General features: G+C 33.9%; 2 protein-coding genes across 12 annotated transcripts; one reads left to right on the top strand and one right to left on the bottom strand.

Annotated features, from left to right (window-relative positions):
* Window positions 1-2253: 2253 nt before the first annotated feature.
* LOC100816349 (unknown) lies at window positions 2254-11342 on the top strand. Its single transcript, NM_001289360.2, has 8 exons — window positions 2254-2313; window positions 3082-3303; window positions 3575-3859; window positions 4073-4138; window positions 4614-4667; window positions 4778-4885; window positions 10283-10364; window positions 10931-11342. Exons 2-8 carry the CDS (start codon window positions 3106-3108, stop codon window positions 11116-11118), a joined length of 981 nt encoding a protein of 326 aa, NP_001276289.2. The 5' UTR covers window positions 2254-2313; window positions 3082-3105; the 3' UTR covers window positions 11119-11342.
* Window positions 11343-12444: 1102 nt separating this feature from the next.
* Window positions 12445-18436, bottom strand: LOC100816870 (interactor of constitutive active ROPs 4). 11 transcript variants are annotated; one of them, XM_003546718.5, is made up of 5 exons: window positions 18284-18436; window positions 18049-18131; window positions 15814-15895; window positions 14654-14733; window positions 12445-13801 (listed from the first exon to the last, which is right to left on the bottom strand). In XM_003546718.5, exons 4-5 carry the CDS (start codon window positions 14665-14667, stop codon window positions 12673-12675), a joined length of 1143 nt encoding a protein of 380 aa, XP_003546766.1. In that variant the 5' UTR covers window positions 14668-14733; window positions 15814-15895; window positions 18049-18131; window positions 18284-18436; the 3' UTR covers window positions 12445-12672. The 11 variants fall into 11 exon arrangements, with proteins under 11 accessions (XP_003546766.1, XP_040865444.1, XP_006598165.1 ...); XM_041009510.1 differs by having other exon boundaries at window positions 14654-14736; XM_006598102.4 differs by having other exon boundaries at window positions 14654-14736; window positions 18049-18162; window positions 18284-18415.
* Window positions 18437-21219: the final 2783 nt, after the last annotated feature.

Here is a 21219-nt window from a genome sequence, read left to right on the forward strand (position 1 = left end):
TTTTCTCTTTGCTTGTAGGGACCTAGAACAATTTTGCATGGACAACAATAGTTGACTCTTGTTATTTACATCCCAAGTACACCCTTGTACCGCTTTCTACCTCTCAATTATCTATTGTACCCTTTTTCTTAAGAAGTACACTGCTCTTGTTTTATGGAAATATTTTTCCGAAATTAAATATACCTATTTCGAAAATGTACCTCTAGAATAAGTATATATTTTTTTAATAAAATATCACTTAAGAATTAAGATAGTTGACTAAAAAAAAAATGATAACCACTTATCTTTAACTTTTTCTAACATGAGTATTAGTGTTCTTTAAATCCTATATAAAATTTTATTTTTATCTTATCCTAATTATTTTTTAAACCCTAGTTTTAAACTATCTTCACAATATATTCATTATATAATACTTCATTTTCATCATCATTATACAATATTTTGTGTTTTCCTTCATATGGTATATGTAATTCTGGAAAGACATTTCTAGAAAGTAAAAGGGGTGTACTTCTTTAAGAAAAAGGGTATAATGGGTAATTGAGAGGTAGAAAGTAGGGGTAGAAATGAGCCAAGCCAAGCTTTATTAGGCTTGAGCTCGGCTTGAGTTGAATACGTAAGGCTTGAGCTTGACTCATTACCTGTCATAGGCTTTTTTTTAAGGCTTGGCTTGGCTTAGATAAAAGCCTGGCTTGGGCCACGAGCCTATTTAAAAGTTTGCTTAAAACGTCTTTGATTAATTAATTATTTTAAAATCTTGTGAAATATTAACTAAAAAAAGAAACTTATAAAATTTCGTATAAGTAATGTACAAATCCAAAAATAATTGATAAATAAAATCATATTGAATTCAAGTTGTTAAAGCACAAATTATATCAAAAGAAAATAAAATAAAAACATAATATTAAAAAATGTATGGATTAGAGATGATTTACACTAATATAGTCAAACAAAAATTATTATTAGTTAAATTAACAATTTTTAATCTAATTTTTGAATATATAATTATATTTAATATTTTTTAAAAATATATATCTACAAGAATTTCATCTTAGTCTACTCAAGCCATATCTTATATACCATTGATCAAAACCGTACTCGAATCAAATAAACATTAAAAATGCAGTATCTAGAAAGTGATCCTAGGTCGTCTCCCAACTAGCAATGGTCAACCAAACGTTCATAACAGATAGTAATAGAACAGTAACGAATTGGGGGGTTGTTTGTTTTTGTAAATTAAACAGCAAGCAAATTTGAATTAGAAAATAACAGAATTAAAACATGTTTCCGCTTGATTCACAAGCACGTCTCTTATCCTAGGTTACGAGAATTTATCCTTAATCAGTTCAACCACTTAATCCAACCCTAAATTAAATTACTAAGCGAAAATTAACATAAGGCTGTCATTATGTGATTAAATAACACATAAATCAATTAATCATGAACGAAACTAATCATTAAGCATGAACGTAAATTAAGCGCAGAGACAATTAATCAAGCACTAAGCATGCATGGATTAATAGCAACAAATACAAAGTAATTGGTAAAGAGGAAAAACTAATCAATATAGTAATAACAAAACCTCAAAGAGAGTTGTGCTTGATCCTCGAGAGAAAACAATGCCAGAGACTTAACCTTCCATTAATAAGTAGAAACGAAACTTTAGATTGAAGCCGAAACAAAATTGCAGAAAACGAATTTTATTCTACGTGAACAGTGTGCATGAACAGTAATAAAACCGGAATTCTAAAATCCTAGAATTATTCTCCTCTCCGAAAAAAAATCCCTAAACTAAAACCTTGGTGCTGTTATATAGGTCCTCAGCCCCAAAGCTCACAAATCTATTTTAAGTCCAAACCCATAAACGAAATAAAATAAAATTTGGAAAGGATAAGATAAGATTGGATGAAATAAAATCTGGACGAAATAAAATCTAGATGGAATAAAATCTGGATAAGATAAGATTTGATAAAATAAAGTTATTATTATTATTATTATTAGTTAAACAAACCGGCTTGTCAAGCTTAACAAGCTTTTTTTATACTTTGAGCTTGACCTTTTTATCTAAAAAGACTTTTGAAAAAACTTGAGCTTGACTTTTTATAGTAAACAAGCAGAACCGAGCCAAAGGTCCTCGACAAGCTGCTCGGCTCATTTTCACCCCTACGGGTACGGTGGTGTACATAGTAGAAAAGGGTGTAAGTAGCAAGGGCAATAGTTCCCTATCAAGTTCCGAGTTCCCTCTCCGCTATCTGTGATCCTACACTGCACCCTCTCCGCTCCTGTTCGAACCTTGCCGCCGTCATCGACGAGAAGGTATCTGTCGATTCCTCCCCTTTTCATTCTTTTATTTTTCTTTCCCTCTCACCAATGGATTCCTCTTCTTTGCAATTGCTTCAGAACCTCTTTTAATTCGATCACTCCTTTGGAGTTGGGCTAATTAATCTCATCATTTATATTTTCCTTTTCGAAGTGATTTTTTTAGAATATGTGTTGGACCAACTCGTCTAGTTGTATTGCCTTCGTTCTGTTCAATTTTCAAGCATTGCGTGATGGAATTTTGACTCTTGTTCCTCATTGTTTTTTGGGGGATTCACGCCTGCCCATATGTAGTTCTAGGAGCTAAAATCTTCTTTTCTTGGGGAATTCATGAAAATTTGCTTCATTTTTTTAATAGGGTATGTGCATGTTTGGTTTTAAGTTGTAGAACTGATTCTATAATGAGTTTTGCTCCTAAATTTCATAATAAAAACATCCAAACACAAATCACATCACTTCAAAATTAATTTTAACCAAAATCAATTGTGCAAAATCAATTTCATTGAAAATCAATTTTGCCTATGTACATCCAAACACGCACTAAACTAATTAGAGAGATATGGTTTGTGAGTTTAGGGTTTAAGACTGAAAGAGCATTTTTTCCAACTCAAACTTAGGCTTATGCATCCACATTGTGGTCGTAGTTATTATTGCTGTTGTTGGCTTTCAGTTATCCATAATTGCTTATTTTTTATCATAGATAGAAGAAAACCAGGGGTTGTTCCTGCTGTTGAATTTAATTTACTCGGTTTTTGGTAAATGCAGGAAGAAATTTGAATTTGAAGAAAGATGGGAGAGAGGAAGGTGTTGAACAAGTATTACCCACCGGACTTTGATCCGTCGAAGCTTCCCAGAGCAAGAAGGCCAAAGAACCAGCAGATCAAGGTCCGCATGATGCTTCCAATGAGCATTCGATGCAACACTTGTGGTAATTACATCTACAAAGGAACCAAGTTCAATTCCAGAAAGGAAGATGTTATTGGCGAGGTTTGATTATTATTATAATACAATTTCAATTTCAATTTTTCGATCTTCAGTACCTGCATTTCAGTTTAATTTGTATACTTTTTTAAAGGAAATTCTAATGTTTGTCTCTTTGGAATTTTGTATTGGGTTTTTTCAATTTTATGATTGATTATACGTTTCTGTTTAAAATATTCATAGAAATTGGAGGTTCATAATTTCTTCTTGCTTTATGCGTCATTTGATTCAATTGTGACATTGAGATTGAACTTTTTGTTTGATTTATTTTGGGCAGACATATCTGGGAATTCAAATATTCAGGTTCTACTTTAAATGCACTAAGTGCTCAGCTGAGGTTACCATGAAGACTGATCCGCAGAATTCGGATTACATCGTTGAATCTGGTGCAACCAGAAATTTTGAACCTTGGCGTGCAGAAGATGAAGAAGCTGATAAAACGAAGGAGAAGAGGGATGCTGAAGAGATGGGAGATGCTATGAAATCATTGGAGAATAGAACCCTGGATTCTAAAAGGGAGATGGACATCCTTGCTGCATTGGATGAGATGAAGTCAATGAAGGTACTTACTACTGAGACTGCAATGTATTAAATTTTAAACCCGTGCATAAATGATGTATTAAATTTTAAACCTGGGCATTATAGTTGTAGAATATAGTGCATTTTTGCTGTAAAAGTATGACAAATATTTTGCATGAGTTGTTCTAATAATTGCATGTGTATGAATGTGAAGTCTGTCTATGGTAATTGCTAACACTACTCATTCATTTTCCAGTCTAGGCATGCAACTGTCACTGTTGATGAAATGCTGGAGGCTCTGCAGCGCACAGCAGCTGACAAGGTATGATAAAAGTTAGTATATAATATATTTGCTTTCTTCAAGAAATTTCCGGTTTGAAGCAAGTGTTAGTTATTGATTACAACTGGAACAGGAATATATGCAATATGAAACTTCTAAAAGTCTCTCATACTAGTATTTGTTCAACTCTGATTAATTTCTCTTTAAAACCTGTTTTGATAATCACAAAACTAGCTTTTTTGGTTTGGTGTTTGGTATTTTCTTTCAGTGCTATCTCAGTAGTGCTTTTGGAACCAAAATACTGGTTCTCTTGACAAGAAATTGGGTTGCAAACTTGAATGCACACCCTTTAATTGCTACCCCTGAACTTTTATTATTGTTAAACAACCAGTGTAAAATTTATTATCTATTATTTCTAATTTTGGGGTATGGTATAATTACAGTTTGTAATTTTGAAGCATTCTTTAATTATCAATTTCCCCCTTGATAAATGAGTTAACCTATATAATGCTTTCAGGAGAAAAGGCTGGAACAAGAAGATGAAGCTCTGATAAAATCAGTTGTCTTTCATGCAAGTATTACTATCCTGCACTTCTAGTTTTCCACGTTCTAGACTTCTATCTACTTATATTTTCAGTCTATTTCCTTTTTGAAATTAATCTATATGGTTTGTTTAAACAGAATTCAGACGGTTTTGTCAGAAGAATTCGTGATGAAGATATTGAAACAGAGGAGCAATTGGATCAGTTTTCAAATGGACATGGCGAAACATCCAGTTCTAATACTAAGGTAAGATGATGACAAGTGAATGTGTGTTGTAGTAATAGATTTTTCTTTAATGTCTTGTTGGCCTTAATAGAAACAGAGAGAAAGAGAAGAAGAGAGAGCGAGAGAGAAACTGGAATTTGTGGAATTGTAAACTCTAATTTCATTCTCAAACAGTTTCTGTTACATTGTAGCTTTTATACTATATATTGGAAAATTGCAGAACAAGCTTCTAACTGTTAATTTCCAAGCTGTCACATGACAGCTGGACTACTAACTTCCGCACTCTAACTCACATACCCCCCCGGCCCCAAACTTAAGGTGGGTGAGCTTGAGAGAGCTCCAACACCTTCAGTTTGTCCCTAATAAACTGAAACCTAGTAGGAGAGAGAGGTTTAGTGAGGAGGTCCGCCCACTGGTCCTGAGCTGGTATATGAACCACATAGAGTTTGTTGCTGAGAACTTTCTCCCTTACAAAGAAAAGATCAATCTCCATATGTTTGGTTCTTGAATGAAGAATTGGGTTGTGTGCCTGGGCCACCACTGCACTTTGATTATCACAGAAAATGAGAGGCTTTAGGAACCCCAAGTTCTTGAAGTAAGGTTTGAAGCCACAAAATGTCAACTGAAGTTTGAGCTAAGCTCCTGTACTCTGCTTCTGTACTAGAGTGAGCTACCATTTGCTGCTTTCTGGACCCCCAGGAGACCAGATTTGGTCCCAAGAAGATAGCTGCACCTGACGTGGACCTGTGGTCATCAGGGTCAGCCGCCTAGTCAGCATTGCAGTAAGCATGCAGACTTAAGGGCTGATGAAGAGAGGCTGGAACAAATTTGAGACCAAAGTGCAGAGTACCCTTAAGGTACCGGAGGATACTTTGCTTACAGAAAAACTGATCTCTGGCCTTGTAATAGTGGCATACTGAAGAGTCCTTACTACTGACCTGTACAGAGTGGGATCTTGTAAGAAACCATTACCAGCTTTGGAAAGCTTCAAGTTAATCACCATAGGAGAAGAGATTGGTTTGGCTTCAGCCATGTTATTTATGTGCAGAAGATCTCTTATATATTTGCTGAGTTAGTAAAAGAGAACCAGAAGAAGTGCGATGAACTTTACGAAGAAAGTAATCTAGTTGACCAAGTTGTTTCAGAGCAAAGGTGGAATTTAAATGACCAACAATAGTTTGCACAATAGAACTAGAGCTTCCAGTGATGATAATATCATCAACATATACTAAAAGATAAACAACATCTCTGTCCCTTTTCTAAATGAAGAGAGAGGGGTCACATTTACTGGTGTGAAACCCATATTGCAGTGAAGTACTTTGGAACCTTTCAAACCACTGCCTAGGGGCCTGTTTTAGCCCATAGAGAGCCCTGTTCATTCTGTAGACAAGAGTTTTATCCTGTGAAAAGAAACCAGGAGGTTGTTGCATGTGAATGGTTTCATGAAGAAGGCCATTGAGGAATGCATTGTTGACATCTAGTTGATGTAAACTCCAATGATGACTGAGAGCTAATACGAGAATGAGTCTAATAGTGGTAGGTTTAACCACAAGAGAAAAGGTCTCATTAAAATCAAACCCCTGCACTTGATGAAAGCCTTTTGCCACCAATCTGGCCTTGTACCTGTTAATGAAGCCATCAGGATTCTCCTTGACCTGAAATATCCATTTGCAGCCGATGGCTTGGCGACCAGGAGGGAGAGGAACAAGAGTCGAAGGCTTGTTATTAAGTAAAGCATTACACTCAGCTTGCACAGCAGTCTGCCAGTTAGGATCCTGTAATGCCTGTTTGACAGATTTAGGCTCTGTGTGTGTGAGGAATAATGAGGGATGCAGTCTGGTTTGGACAATACCAGACTTAGCCCTGATCTGCATAGGGTGAGAATTTTAAGGAACAGGAAAATGGAAGGTTGACTCAGAAGAAGAATCTGAACTGGAGACAGATGCAGTGGTAGAGGGAAGTTCTGAGACAGAATCAGTAGCCAACGGTTGAGTGACATGGTCAACTGATTGGGTGACAGGGTCAACTGGTTGAGTGACAGGTTCAGAAACTATATATATAGACTGAGAAGGAGGTGGATTGGGTGCAAAGTCTTGAGGAGGGGAAGAGGGATTAGAAACATTATTTTGTGCAGAAGTTGATGGACACTGAATGGTGGTTGAAGTATGAATGAAGGTTGCTGGATCAGCAAGGGGAATGTTTGCAGAAAATGAAGATGAGGATGATGGGGATAAAGAAGAACTTGGTTTAGAAAATAGAACAGGGTATGGAAATTTGGTCTCATTAAAAACCACATCTTTGGAAATGAAAACTTTTCCATTTGGAGACAAGCACCTATAGTCCTTATGGTTAGAGGAGTATCCTAGGAAAAGGGACTCATGAGATCGAAATTCCAATTTGAGAGTTGCAAGGTCTTAGAAAGGGAAAACAAGCACAACCAAATGCTCTAAAATGTTTATATGAAGGAGGTTGACCAAACAGAACAGTATAAGGGACTGAAAAATTTAAAGAAGCAGTAGGTAGTCTGTTTATGAGGTGGACAGCATTTGTCAGCAGTGACAAATGCCTGATCCCAAAACTCAAGAGGCATAGATGCATGAATAAGAAGAGTGAGACCTAACTCTACAATGTGACGATGTGTCCTCTCAATTACACCATTTTGGTGATGTGTGTGAGGACAAGCAAGCCTGTGAATTATCCCCAAATCTGTGAGAAATTTATTGAGAGGTCTGAGCTCTCTACCCTCCCCCCCCCCCCCCCCCCCCAATCTGTTTGTAATTAAATTGCAGCTCAACCATGTTTTAAAACTGTTTAAAGACAGTGAAAGTATCAGCTTTGGAATTTAGAAGGTATATCTAAGTGAACCATGAATGAGCATTAACAAAGGACAAATAATATCGAAAGCCACTGAAAGAAGGCATAGGGGACGGTCCCCACAAATCACTGAAAACAAGTTCTAAAGGTTTAGAATAAGTAGTAGACAAAGGAGCTTAAAATCTGTGAGATTTGCCTATAGCACAAGCAGAACAAAAGAAAGTAGTCTCTTTATTTGATATGGGTATATTACAATGATTTAATACAAGTTTGAGTGTATGATCATTGGGGTGTCCTAAGCGGACATGCCACATAAACCTATAACTAGGAGAAACAACAGTAGATACATATTTTGTTTGTGAATCAGAATTAAAGACTAAACAATTTGCTGGAAAACACAACTTGGACTGAGGCTGCAAGTGGAGGCTTGGAAACTGGTACAAGCCATCAGAATCCACTGTGCCTTGAAGCAGTATTTCTGTAGTTTCCTGAAATTTCACAAGACAATAGTCACCATGAAACTCAAAGAAAACTAAATTATCTTTATCAAAGCAACTGACACGTATCAGATTTTTGGTGATTGAGGGAACATGAAGCAAATTATGCAACGACAAAGAGACATTAGATTTGACAGGTGACTGAAAATAAGAGGATCCAGAGGAAGAAATGTGCAGACCTTGTCCATTACCAATGAAAATTTGGTCTGGACCTTCAAAAGAGCTGAGTTGGCAGATGTTATTCTGATCTGCAGTGACATGATAAGATGCTCTGGAGTCTGGGAACCAAGTGCTGCTAGTGCACCAGTTCGAACTTCCTCAATTTGCATCAGTTCGAACTTGCTTTCGATAACCGAAATCACCAAGTTGTAATCAGAAGGTAGTCCTTTTAGAATAACATCAACATGTTGCTCCGGTATGATCGGATCTCTGATTGAAGCTAGCGCATCAGCCAAAGCTTTGATGTGCAGAAGAAATTCCGAGACGGATTTGTTATCAAGAGTAGTAGATCGCAACTTTGTGCAAAGTTGATGAGCTTTTGCTCTAGTTAACTTCTGAAAATGATCGTGAATTTTCTCCCACACTTGAAACGCATGAATGGACCCTAGTACACACGATAAAATTGAGCTAGAAAGAGATGATTGAAGCCACGTGAGGAGAATTTAATCTTGTATCTCCCATGCAATGTACGCAGGATTCATGGGGCTTGAATCCTGATCAGCTTCATTTGCATATCTGAGAGGAATGTTTGGATACACTAGATATCTGTGTAATTGATGCGCTTTGATCTCTGGTTCTACGTGTTGCCTCCACAGCAAGAAGTTTGAATCAGTGAGCTTCTTAGTGATTGAGTGCACGAAAGCAAAAGATGAAGAGAAGGAAGGAGGAACAGAAGAAGGAGGATTAGATTCGGCCATTGCAGGATCTTCAAGCTCTGTATACCATAATAGAAACAGAGAGAAAGAGAAGAGAGCGAGAGAGAGAAACTAGAATTTGTGAAACTGTAAACTCTAATTTCATTCCCAAACAGTTTCTGTTGCATTGTAGCTTTTACACTAGATATTGGAAACTTGTAGAGCAAGAATTTGTGAAACTGTAAACTCTAACTTCAACACTCTAAACTCACTTAACTGAGTACAATACTCACAGGCCTAATTAATTATGGCAGCATCATGCAACTCACTCATGATCTTTTTCGTCCCATCTGAACTGCTGAAATCCAAGATCTTTAACCTTTAACCTTACATTACTCTTATATCCCCTATTTTCAGTTACCATTATCTTGAGTCATTTCTTGACTCTTTTTCTAAACCAGCTGTTCTCTGTGAATTTGATTGCACTATCCAGTATTCATTCAGAACATGTGTGGCAGGCTCTTATGAAATTTCTTGTCAACTTGTGTAAAGTTTCTGGTGTTAATATTAGGGTGTACAAAATGACCTAGAGGATTGTAAAAATGAGTAACAAAGTGGTTAGGAAAAAAAACATTTTTGATCATTAAAGAAACAAAAAGGGAGAACTTAATTATGAAGTTCAACAGTGCCCACAGCATGAAAATGGCTGCTTGAATTTTTTTTTGCTTGTCAAGTGTCAAAAAATGAAGTTGCACCTGAAAGACTTGTTAATTACACTTGTTTATTTCTGCAAAAAAACAAAACTTGATAATCTAGAACTGGCATTTCTGACTTTCAACATTCCCCAAAATTCAAATGCATATTTTCTAGCTTGTTTGCAGTGTTTTTCTATTGGTCTGTTTTTAAGGGGTTTCTTAGATCTTCAGAGAGATATTGGCATGCCATGTTGCATGTGTTCTTGATCTTTGCTTTTTGTCTCTTACCATTTAATTTGTATCTTCTTTTTTAATGGATTATTTGCTTACATTTTTTTTAAAGTAAGTTTATATTTTTTTATATGTTTACATTAAAACTTGAAATATGGGAGAAATATGGTATATATGTGAAGATCATCAAATGGTTTGACATATAGTTGAAGTTTTTCTAACTTTGCAAATTTGAGGCTGAGCATTTTTTTAGGTGTCTGATATTTTGAATTTAAGATGACAAAATCATGTACAACTGTTTGAGCTTATGTTTGTATCTGTCTGCAGAGGCAAAAGATTTCAGAAGATTGTCCAAGCAAACCAACTGACACTCTGACAAAAGCCAGTTTGGATGATTCTGGCAAACAAGGTATGTGCACTTTTTAAATGTGTTTATCAACTAGATAGATACATCAAACTTCACCAATGCATCATGTACACTGAATTTTAAGTAATGTTACTGCTCAGTGAAGTCATTTCTATTGAAAGAGGATTAACATGAGAGCAGATCAATTTGATGGACCATCTTCAATTGTGTATTATATCAACTAATCTGCTTTTACCTTACATTTGTGATCTCGCTCTCTCCGGGTGGTATTAGTCAAGGAACACAGCCCCCATGCACCCCCTCCTATTAAAAAGAAAATCTGATTCGATCGCTCTGTAATGATATATTGATTTGAGCTCTGCACTAATCTGATCTTTGTTTGCCTAATATTTGTGTAGCCTTTTTCATAACACTAGTATGATTTGCAGAAAGGGGGTGGGGGTTGATAGCTGCACACCATCCACATTAGCATTATTTCATTTTGATTCATGTGTAGTTGGCTATAGTTTGATTTATTTATGTATCTGATATTTTTCTTCCAAGAGATGTTTAATAATACTATCAACTTGGGAATGTAACACATTATGCCATATGTTGGTTATTTGCAGAAAATTCACGCAGTGGTGGAAAGCTTAATTCTTTAGTGAGGATTTCTGTCATTAAGAAACCAGTGACCTCTGACGTTAAAAGTCCTGCAGAACCAGAACAAAAGAAACAAGAGAAAGATAATGAAACAAATACTGCTAGTGGACTATTATCTTTGTGTCAAAATTACGGAAGTGATGATGAGGACTAGTAGTCATAAATATTGAATGACTTTTTGTTTAACTGTTGCTCATTAGATTGTAATTGTAAGTTGTACTTGCAATGGAATGTGTGTCATATGCATATTTCTTGTATGACTAGAATAGAAATACACAGTTTTCAAGCTCTTACAGAAATCTGCAGAAATGCTGGTTATGTTGTTTAAGGAGAATGGAAGAAAAAAAGCATAAATTAGACTGATTTATTTTATTTGTATATAGAGCATAGATTTGTTATTTGTGCTGCTATCTGCTTTGCTTCTCAATTCCTCCTCTCCATAATTTTGAGTGTTATACATCACGCCACATGCCGGAAGTAGAATTGGATTATTATTGTTTAGTGTTCAAAAGTCTGAGTTATATTGAGTATGAATTAAGCATTTTAAACACGGATTACCGTTTTGGGCTAAAAATTGATTTAAGTCTAAATTTGTGACTATGTTTAGAATTTTTGACAGGCACATGTAGATGCACAACACACTGACCTGTATTTCCTACACATTTTAGGTACTTACAACTGCGTTGTTTATAGTAAATAAAGATGATGATCGTCTTGTGTCAGGATGAGAACTTTTCCAGTTGGCAAAAGGTGTTATTTCGTGAAATCCAAAACAAGAGATATGTACTTCGGGTAAAAAAACAATAGAACTAATTTTGCTAGAGAATTAACCGTTACTGCAAGATTAATCCCCACTCAAGTAGTAAGTCGTCTTTCTAGAATGACGCCACTAGACAATTATCAAACCTGTTTACTCAAAATGAATTTTGCAGGATCATTATTGGTCGTGATTTACTCAAAATGAATTTTACTGCAATCACGTGGGCAGTTAGGCTATCATAAAATTGAATCTTGCACTCACCTTTTTGTATATTATTTTCATCTGATCATTACTAGCTTTGCTTCTCCCACAAAATTGAGTGCTGTTATTAGATACACTAATCTACGAACATGGTATTCAGCAGAGACTCATCTGCCCTCATACTCACCATCAAAATGGTGCAATAGAGCGCAAGCATAGGCATATTATGGAGCTTGGTCTAACTTTACTCAAGCTAAGCTACCTCTTCAATATTTGGATCATGCATTTGTTTCCAGTATCTATCTATCTAATCAACATATTACCTTCCTCAGCCATTGATAATGAGGTTCCACATACGAAGTTGCTCACTGGCAAACAATATAACATTTTAGATATTAACGTTATTTTAGAGTCATACCAAAGTTAACAGAAAATGAAGCATGTTCTTTAAGACATTAACTCCAAGCAGTGCAAAACCGGAGAATATGCCTAAAAACAAGTAAAAGTGCTCATCGCAGCTTCAGGAGAAGTGAAATATATAATCCATCTTTCAAAAAGTTCACTACCTTGCACAGATCATGCAACAGTAACACTACACGCTTAATGGCCTTAATAATACCAGAAATGACTAAAGATACCAGAAAGATGCAAAACAGTAAGCAACTGCTTTTGCAGTTTCTGCTACCATCAAAACATGACCTTAGTTAAAGTACTACTAATTTACTCACTGAATATATAAGCCAGACATCACTTTTGGCTCTTCTTTTTCCATAAATCACCAAACATTCTAATCCCAGAACCCTTCCTCTTTCCACCTCCAAAACTGTCATCCAAGTCATCAGCCATACCGGGAGACCCCACATAGCCATTGTACCTACCAGCAGGTGTCTCAAATGTGCCACCAAAGTGCTTATCCATGGAGCCACACCTTTCAGGAATCCTTGCACTCATATCCACACCCCCAGCAAGCACTGCAGCTGCAGCATCTGCTGCTTTTCTCCATTGCTCAGTTTGCACCCTTAGCTTCTTCATCTCTGACTCCAACCCCTCCTTTTCTGCTTCCACAGATTTCAACTTCTCATCCAACTTGTCTGCATTGGCTTTACTGGTTTCCAACTCTTCTCTCAGTTGGTTCAACTGCAAAGTCATTCCTTCTTCCTTGGTTTGAGCAGCAGACACTTTTGAAACTGCTTCATTCAGTTGGTTCTTCAGATTCTCCTTTTCATTACTCATGGACTCTAACTCCTTACCTTTCTCTTCCAAACTGGTTTTCAACAATGCAATTTCATCATTCTTTAGTGTCAGTTCATGTTCATCCACAGAAAGCTTTTCTGGCTTTGATATTGCTGCTGCATTTGTGTCTTCAAATGGTTGAGTTTCCTTTTCTGATTGATCAGCTGGTTTGCTGAATTCAATTGTCAACTTCTCAATTGGAACTTCAAACACATCAGTCTCTAGTTGGTCGTCATCAGGTATAACATCTTGGGGTTTGATTTCAGTTTTATTAGACTCTGGAGCATTCTTGGAAGTGGATTTCTCTTGGAGCTTCTCTACCACTGGCAATACTGATTGCACAGCTTTCTTCACTAGCTCATCTTGAGCTTCTTTCTTTGCAGCTTCAGCAGAAGCTAGCTGGTCCTTTAAAACTTTCAACTCTACTTGTGCTTGACCGAGCTGAGATTCCAAATCTGCAATACGAGTTCCTAGCTTCTTCTGATTTAATCCCTCAGATTGAGTACCTCTTGGGGAACGCCGGTCTCCTAGCTTTGGACTTCGGTCAGCAATCAGCCGATGATGCAACGGATCAGAATCAGAACTTGATGTCCGATGTTGATGTGGACCTCGTGGAGACTGCCTTTGAGGCAACTCAGACCCCCTGGTTGGAAATGAAGGCTTCATCAAAAACTATTTAAAGAAACTACCAGTTAACTGAAAAATGGATATAGAATTGGCTGCCTTTTCTCATCAAGGGACACAACATAGTAACATGCTCCACATCAAAATTGTGTTTGTAATACTCCAATTTTCAATAAATATATCATAACATGATAAATAGCATAGAGATCAATAATAACATTGTATACTAAAGGCAGAAGCAGACAAAGAAACCACTTGTTTCAGTTTCAACAGTCTTCACAATGGTGATCAGAACCTTCATCCTTACATTGATCACCACGTACTGATATTGCCAAAAAAACTTTCAACTTCAAAACTTGACTTGTTCCGTCAGATTCCAAAGAACAATTTTTATCTAACAAGGCATCAGTACGTTATGCAGAATTTCTCAATGTGTGATGAGAATCGCTCAAAGAGGCTCATAAAAACTCAACAACCAATGTAACCCAAAACTTAGCTTATAAGTACTGGCTCAGAAGTAGTTTTCATCATTAACAGAAATGATACATTTCCATTCATCATTAACAGATATGATACATTTCCATTCATCATACAGATTTTATTCATTAGAGGGAGAGCTAAAGATATATAGTGCGGATTGATCAATAAAATTGGAACCAGGGAAAACAAATACAAATATAACTTTGACAAATGCACCAATGATACATATAAGCAGCACTAAGAGTGACATGCATTGCTTGGTTGATGAACAAGGAAAACAGAAAGAAAACATAAAATTAAGTTTATTAGCAATCAGAGAATATAGATATAGAGATGCTAGTATATGAAAGCAATGGAATATTATTATTACAAATGGATACAATTATCCAACCTTGATCTTGGCATCTGATATGCTTGAAGATAGCAAACAATGGAACACTATGAAGGATTTGTTGGCTAAAATAGTCTCACCTGCTAACAAAAATGCAAGTTCAAATGAATAAACTGTATGAACAAGTAAACTCCGTCCACTTTAGAAACACTAGAAACATGAAGAGCAGTACACATAATTACATTTATAAAAGAAGGGGCATAACCTACTTATATAGATATAAATAATAGAATAAAAGGTACAAGATAAACAATGCACCATTTATAACAAAAGGGGTAGAGGAGTGGGGGCATGGAACCTTTTTAGCAATTTTGCACTTGCCAGCTTTTATTAACAGTAGAGAAATGACAATGAGAAAACATTCTTCAAGATCTCACTATACCTCTATGAAGCACTATATGAAGCAAATGGAGTAGTTTCAAGTTAATGGCAGTTAGGCTTTTATATTCCCTCATCTAGCCTCAACCTTCTCCAAACCATAATTTGGTAAGAGATATAGAGAGACAAAAAAATTCACAATGGCTATGTACATTTATGACCTTGAAAGCCTTAAACCCTCATTATCATAAAGGAGCCAACTCACTACAACCGCGACTATTAAACTAAAAGGCAATTGATTTAAACCCAAGATACCAAAATTTATCTTCCACTAGAAACTAGGAAGGTAGAAGACCCTTTCGGAAAAATCAAGAGATAAAAAAAGAAAAGATGCATAAAGCAGCAGCCCCACATTGCACACTGGTCCTGTGTTCAAACAATGACATGCTATAAAAGTATGCCTTTAATACCACCCCCAAGAGCAAGAAAGCATGCAGAGTCAGAACCTACTTTATTCAGTGCTTTTTGCGTTGTTTACAAGCATGTAAGTGCTGTAAATGTTGCATGTTTTACACAAACGGAGTAAATGCAACCTAATACAAAACAATGGTCCACAGTTTAAAACTCATAGAGATAATACAAAACAACCACCCCAAGAAAGGCAAAAAAGAATTTTTATGTGACCCCATATATATATAAGCAACCTGATACTCCTAGCAAAGAAGTAAGCACTATTTCAATTCACCATTAATTGCACTAGGCCCACCACATATTCAAGTGGTTGTATAATGGAGTTGACAGAGGGTACAACTCAAATAGTAGTCATATCAGTGCTTTTTTACCTTGGCTTCTGAGTTGTAGTCCAAAGTAGTTTGTTGTTCATGGACCTCTTTTTTGAATCAGAAGCTTAGCAATGATGAGAGCCTAAAAGCAAGCATCAAACGTTAGCTCATTAACATCAAAAGAAAAAATGAATAATTGTAACACAAACAAACAAACTTGTTAAGAAAAAAAATCAATAGTTGAGAAGTTACTCAGTCCATGTAACTTGTAGATAGCAGTAGGTAAAACAATTATTGAAGGAAAATCAGTATCAAGATCTTGTGTTATTTTGAAAATTGTGGGGACTGACCATCACAGACCAGAAAAAGAAAAAAGTAATGTTGGAGCCCACAGTTATTTGGTAAATATATTCTTCTGTTTATTATCTCTTTTTTATTTATTTATATGCTGCAAATTACACTTCTCAGAAATGAAAATGATATTCAGATGGTAGAATATCCTTTCTCTTTGCAATTGTCTCTCCCTTTTAGGAAACTGAACCCATCAAGACCCCACATTATAAAAAGGAATGGCAACACTACCCCATAGTGGATACAGATGCATATGAAGAGAGAGAGAGATTAAAATTCAAGTAGTGTAGTAGTGAATTTGTATCACAATTGAAAGTTCTTTTACCTTTGACCTTAAAAATATAATGTGACCACATACAACTCTTTTTGGAACCAATGCAATTAAAAACTATGAATTGTTATGACAATGACAATACTTCCACACTAGATATGTACATAATGTGTGAAAAGTTATGCAACATGTGAATAACATAAATATTTCATAAAAACAATTGTACTTTTAAATGTTGAGTTCTAAGCAAGAGTTTTATTTTTTTCTCTTTTTTAAATTAAAGAAATTCAGATAGCATAAATTTTAACATTTGTTCTTTTTCACGTATTTAGACAAAAGTTACAAAAGATAGCATAAGGTAACTTTTTTTTGTCAAAATCTTATAAATCTTGCATAAGGACAAATAGATAACTGAATAATGTGTATAGTAGAATATGCCCTTTTCACAAACATGCTTTGGAGAGACTAATATTTCCATGGCTCGTATTCAGACAAAGAAAGTAATCACACATCCAAGGGAATAGTACATAAATAAAAGCAATATGTTTGGAAGTTTAGGCTCCTCCAAAGAGCAAGAGGAAGAAGAAGAAGGTCTTCAATGTTCTTAAATACTAATCACATTTTCTTTACTTTTCTTCTCAAATCCCTCCAACACAACACAACATTCCCTACTGCCATGTTTGGCAGATGGATTCAAAGAGAAAAGAAAACCATGCTACCAAACACAGCATAAGACAACTTACATGGATTAATTAATCACGCACTCACGTGCGCGTGAATTGTGAGACTGATGAAAAAAAACAAATTTAGCTCATGCCATACAATATTTAATAAAAAAGAATAGTGAAAAAATTAATCAACCTTTCAAAACAGCAAATGGTATAGAAATATTGTTCAAATATTGAAAAAATCGCATATGAAAAAAATATATATTTTACTCCACTTGCAGACAACTAAAGATCTGAAGAATACAAATGATATTTTCATTCTACTAATAGTATCAATGATTATTAAATTATTGTACCTGTTTCGAAGTTTAATAGGAACCACAGTAGTAATAACTAAAGATTTAAAAGTAACATTTATTAGATATCATTTAATTATTGTATCTGTTTCCGAGATTAATAGACACCATGGTAATAATTAAAGGTTTAAAAGTAACATTTATTAGGAATCATAAAAACTTTCTTTGAAAGATATACATATGAAAGAAATGATTTGACCAATAAAAAAACTAATACTACAAAAAAGATGGCATTCAGAAGACAAGGGTCAATGGCCCCTGCACACTGCAGAGGAAAAACTGAAAGGGATAAGATCTTGATGGCATGGTGAGGACTCTCCGAATGTGTGTTCATTTATGAGTTTGGTAAGCAAAGAAACACTCAAAAACTGAAGAAAAACAATAGAAAGTTAGAAACTTTGAGGATAAAAAAATTAATGGTCATTCCCCTCAATAAAAAAAAAAATCAAAACAAATATCAACCCACCACACGTGTCGTGAAAATTGCTTGTATTTGCAGAAAGCGAAGAAAAATGAGAATGGAAGAAAAAAAATGTACTATAGATTCCATAAGCATTGTGGAAATATTAAACAACACATGTTCTATTGTTCTATGGAAATAATGAACAATACTATTGATGAGAATATACTATAGATTTCAAACACTCACCTTTGATGACAATATTTTGCATAAGAGAACAATGGTGTCAATCAACCAACACTGTTGAAGGATCTGAAAGCATCACACCACAACTGCGAAGGGAGAAATATCTCTCAACAAAGACTAAAACACAAAGTTGAGGAAAACACTTTAAGTGTCTTGCATATATATATATATATATATATATATATGAAACAAAATGAGAGAAAAAAAGAGAGTAAATGATGAAGTGAAAAGGACATACCCCAGAAAGAAACAGAAAACCAGGAAATCCAAGACACTAGAAAGGCACACGAGAAAGAGAGATAAAAAAAATAAAAATGGGGTTTGAAAGTTTGAATTAAAGCTGTTACGAACTGTGACACAACACTAGGTGGTGGCTTATTTATGAGTGTGCAACTTTCAAACTCTTTGGAGGGAGGAAGAGTACAAAACAAAAGGGTCATTTTGGGAAAAATGATTCTTCTTCACAATAATTAATGCCTTCTAATATTATTATTATTATTATGCATTGCCCTTTCTTGGAAATCTAACTTGTGTATCTTACACAAGAGCTCTTGTCTTTTTGTCAGTTTCTCCACAATTCAAAAACCTTCCTCAGTTTTTTAACATTTTCTTCTTGTTTTGAGCTCTGCATTTCAAAACTCACAAGGGTTTGAATAATAATAAATTTAATAACTAATAATAATTTTTTATATTATAGTGTAAGATAGTTAATGAAATGTTGCGTATAAAGAATGGATTTTGCTTTCCGTTTAGGTAATGTATTTGGTCTTGTGTATGAGTGGACGAAATCTCTTAGCCAAATTGTCCACGTGCCTGACATAGAATCATCTAAAAACAGTGTGGATTTATGTATGCTACTAGTGATTAAATTAATAATTAGGTACGAATGTAGCACCATTTTTTTATAATGTGTTTTTATTTTTATATGCTTAAAATTAAGATGTGTGAAAACTAGTGTCACATGAAACTACTATACAAATAAGGCATTAGTCTTTTTTTTAAGCTTTGTGGTTACCGAAATTTTAGAAGAGTTAATTGCAAGGGCCTTGAGTTTTAAATTCTCAAGGTATCATGATAATTTACAATATAATAAAGAGTCTTGCTAACAAGTGTATTTAAAGTATTTTTAAATAACTAGAATGAAAAAATGTTTATTCTGAATGACATAAAAGAGTGTAGAAAAAGTCATAGATAACATAATTTTATGCATTTTAATAAAAAAAAATTATCTTTTTAGTTTCTTAACTAATATTCTTAAAATATTAATTAACATTTATCTATAATAAATTATATTAAATGTAAAATTTATGATTATGATTTGTGAGTTTATTAATTTGCACCATTGTCATGCTATATGTACTAATTTTAGTCTCAATCCCAAGCCACATGTCAAAGAAAATATTAATCAACACACTCAAACAAGATACTCAAACAAGATGATTAAATTACTAGTAGTACTTGGTTAATAATAAATTTTTTATTTTTCTCATTACTCACATTTATTTCATCCATCTTAAAATAAGTGACATCTTAAGTTATTTTACATAGATAAAAAAAATAATAAATAGATGAGAGATAATAATGATTTTACAAAACTATCAGGAGTATTAATTTAGTGGCAAAAATATTAATATTAATATTATATTAAAAAACTAAAGAGACACTTATTAGGGATATTAGTGGAAAAAATAATTAATATTATATTAAAAAATCAAATATAACACTTATCATGGAACAATTAAATATAACACTTATTTTGAGATAGAAGAAATATTAATTTTTCAATTCGAAAAATAATTCAAATCCATCTGTAACAAGTAAAAAAGAGAGTTGATAAATCATAAATCACTCAAATCTTAATAACTTCACTTTTATGATGTAATCAATTAGTTCAAATGTTAACCTCAATATTTTAATTAAATGAAGAAGATGATACTCTCTCCATTTCAAAATAAGTGTCATTTTAGATTGTTTTACACAAATCAAGAAAATCTAATAAATAGACAAGAAAGAATAATAATTTTATAAAACTAAACATAGTTTTAATATTGCATTGAAAAACTTGAGTTCTAACTTTTCTCTTATTGACAAAACTAGAGTAATACTTATTAGGGATATTATTGGAAAAAAAATTAATATTACATTAAAAGTTAAATATAACACTTATTTTGTATAATTTTTTTCAAATATAATATTTATTTTGGAGCGAAGGAAGTAATATGAAATACTAGCATCGATAAAGGAGTATAATAATAAATTAGTAGCAAACAGTGATGCGGGAGAAAGGAGACAATTAAAAATCTAGATACCTACTAAAAATGTTTTGAAATAAAATTTTGTAAATTATATTTAATACAATTATTAATGTGAAAAATTAAGAAAATAACTATAGTAAAACTTAAATACAAAATTAAAATTAATAATAATTTAATAATAAATTTGTAAGACAAAATAAAATATAATAAAAATTATTTTAATAAAACTTATTATTTAAATTAATAATAAATAATATTTATTAAAGGTGTAATTTTTAAAAATTTAAAGTGACATGAAGTACATGTTTAATTAAGCAACATGCATTCAAATTGCATCATCTCATATTTATATAAGGAAAAACTTTTATCGTCTATATGGAAGAAGTGAAAAGGAACAAATAAAGTGAGTGATGAAAAAAAAACAAAATGTTTATTTCCTTTATTTAGAGTGTTATAATAAAGGGAAAAAATGATTGTATTTTGATGGTTTCCACCTAAAATTGGAAGAAGAGAAGGAGAAAGAAGGATTAACAATTTTAAAAGACACAAATATATTATGCATTGTTATTCAAATATTTTTTATAGACAGGTGGTAAAATTAGGGTTTTATTAATAAATATGAATTTAAATTGTAACAACTTACAATTAATTGTTCTATCATATCAATAGTTCAACACACCCCAAGATGGTGGTGACAAAGACAACATTAATTTTGTCCATTAAAAAATTGTGATGTGAAAATAGAAGAACTTTGATAAGGAGGTTCACACATTTATGAATAGATGGAACGTGGAAAAACTGAAGTTGCTTGTTGGCTACCGGATCTCACCCAAAGTGATAATCAATTGTGAGGTGCTTCACATGTGAATGAAATATAGGGTTTGTACAAATATGCAATAAAGCGTAAAAAAATACAATG

This window comes from Glycine max, chromosome 15 (assembly GCF_000004515.6).
Source record: "Glycine max cultivar Williams 82 chromosome 15, Glycine_max_v4.0, whole genome shotgun sequence".
NCBI classification, from domain to species: Eukaryota; Viridiplantae; Streptophyta; class Magnoliopsida; order Fabales; family Fabaceae; genus Glycine; species Glycine max.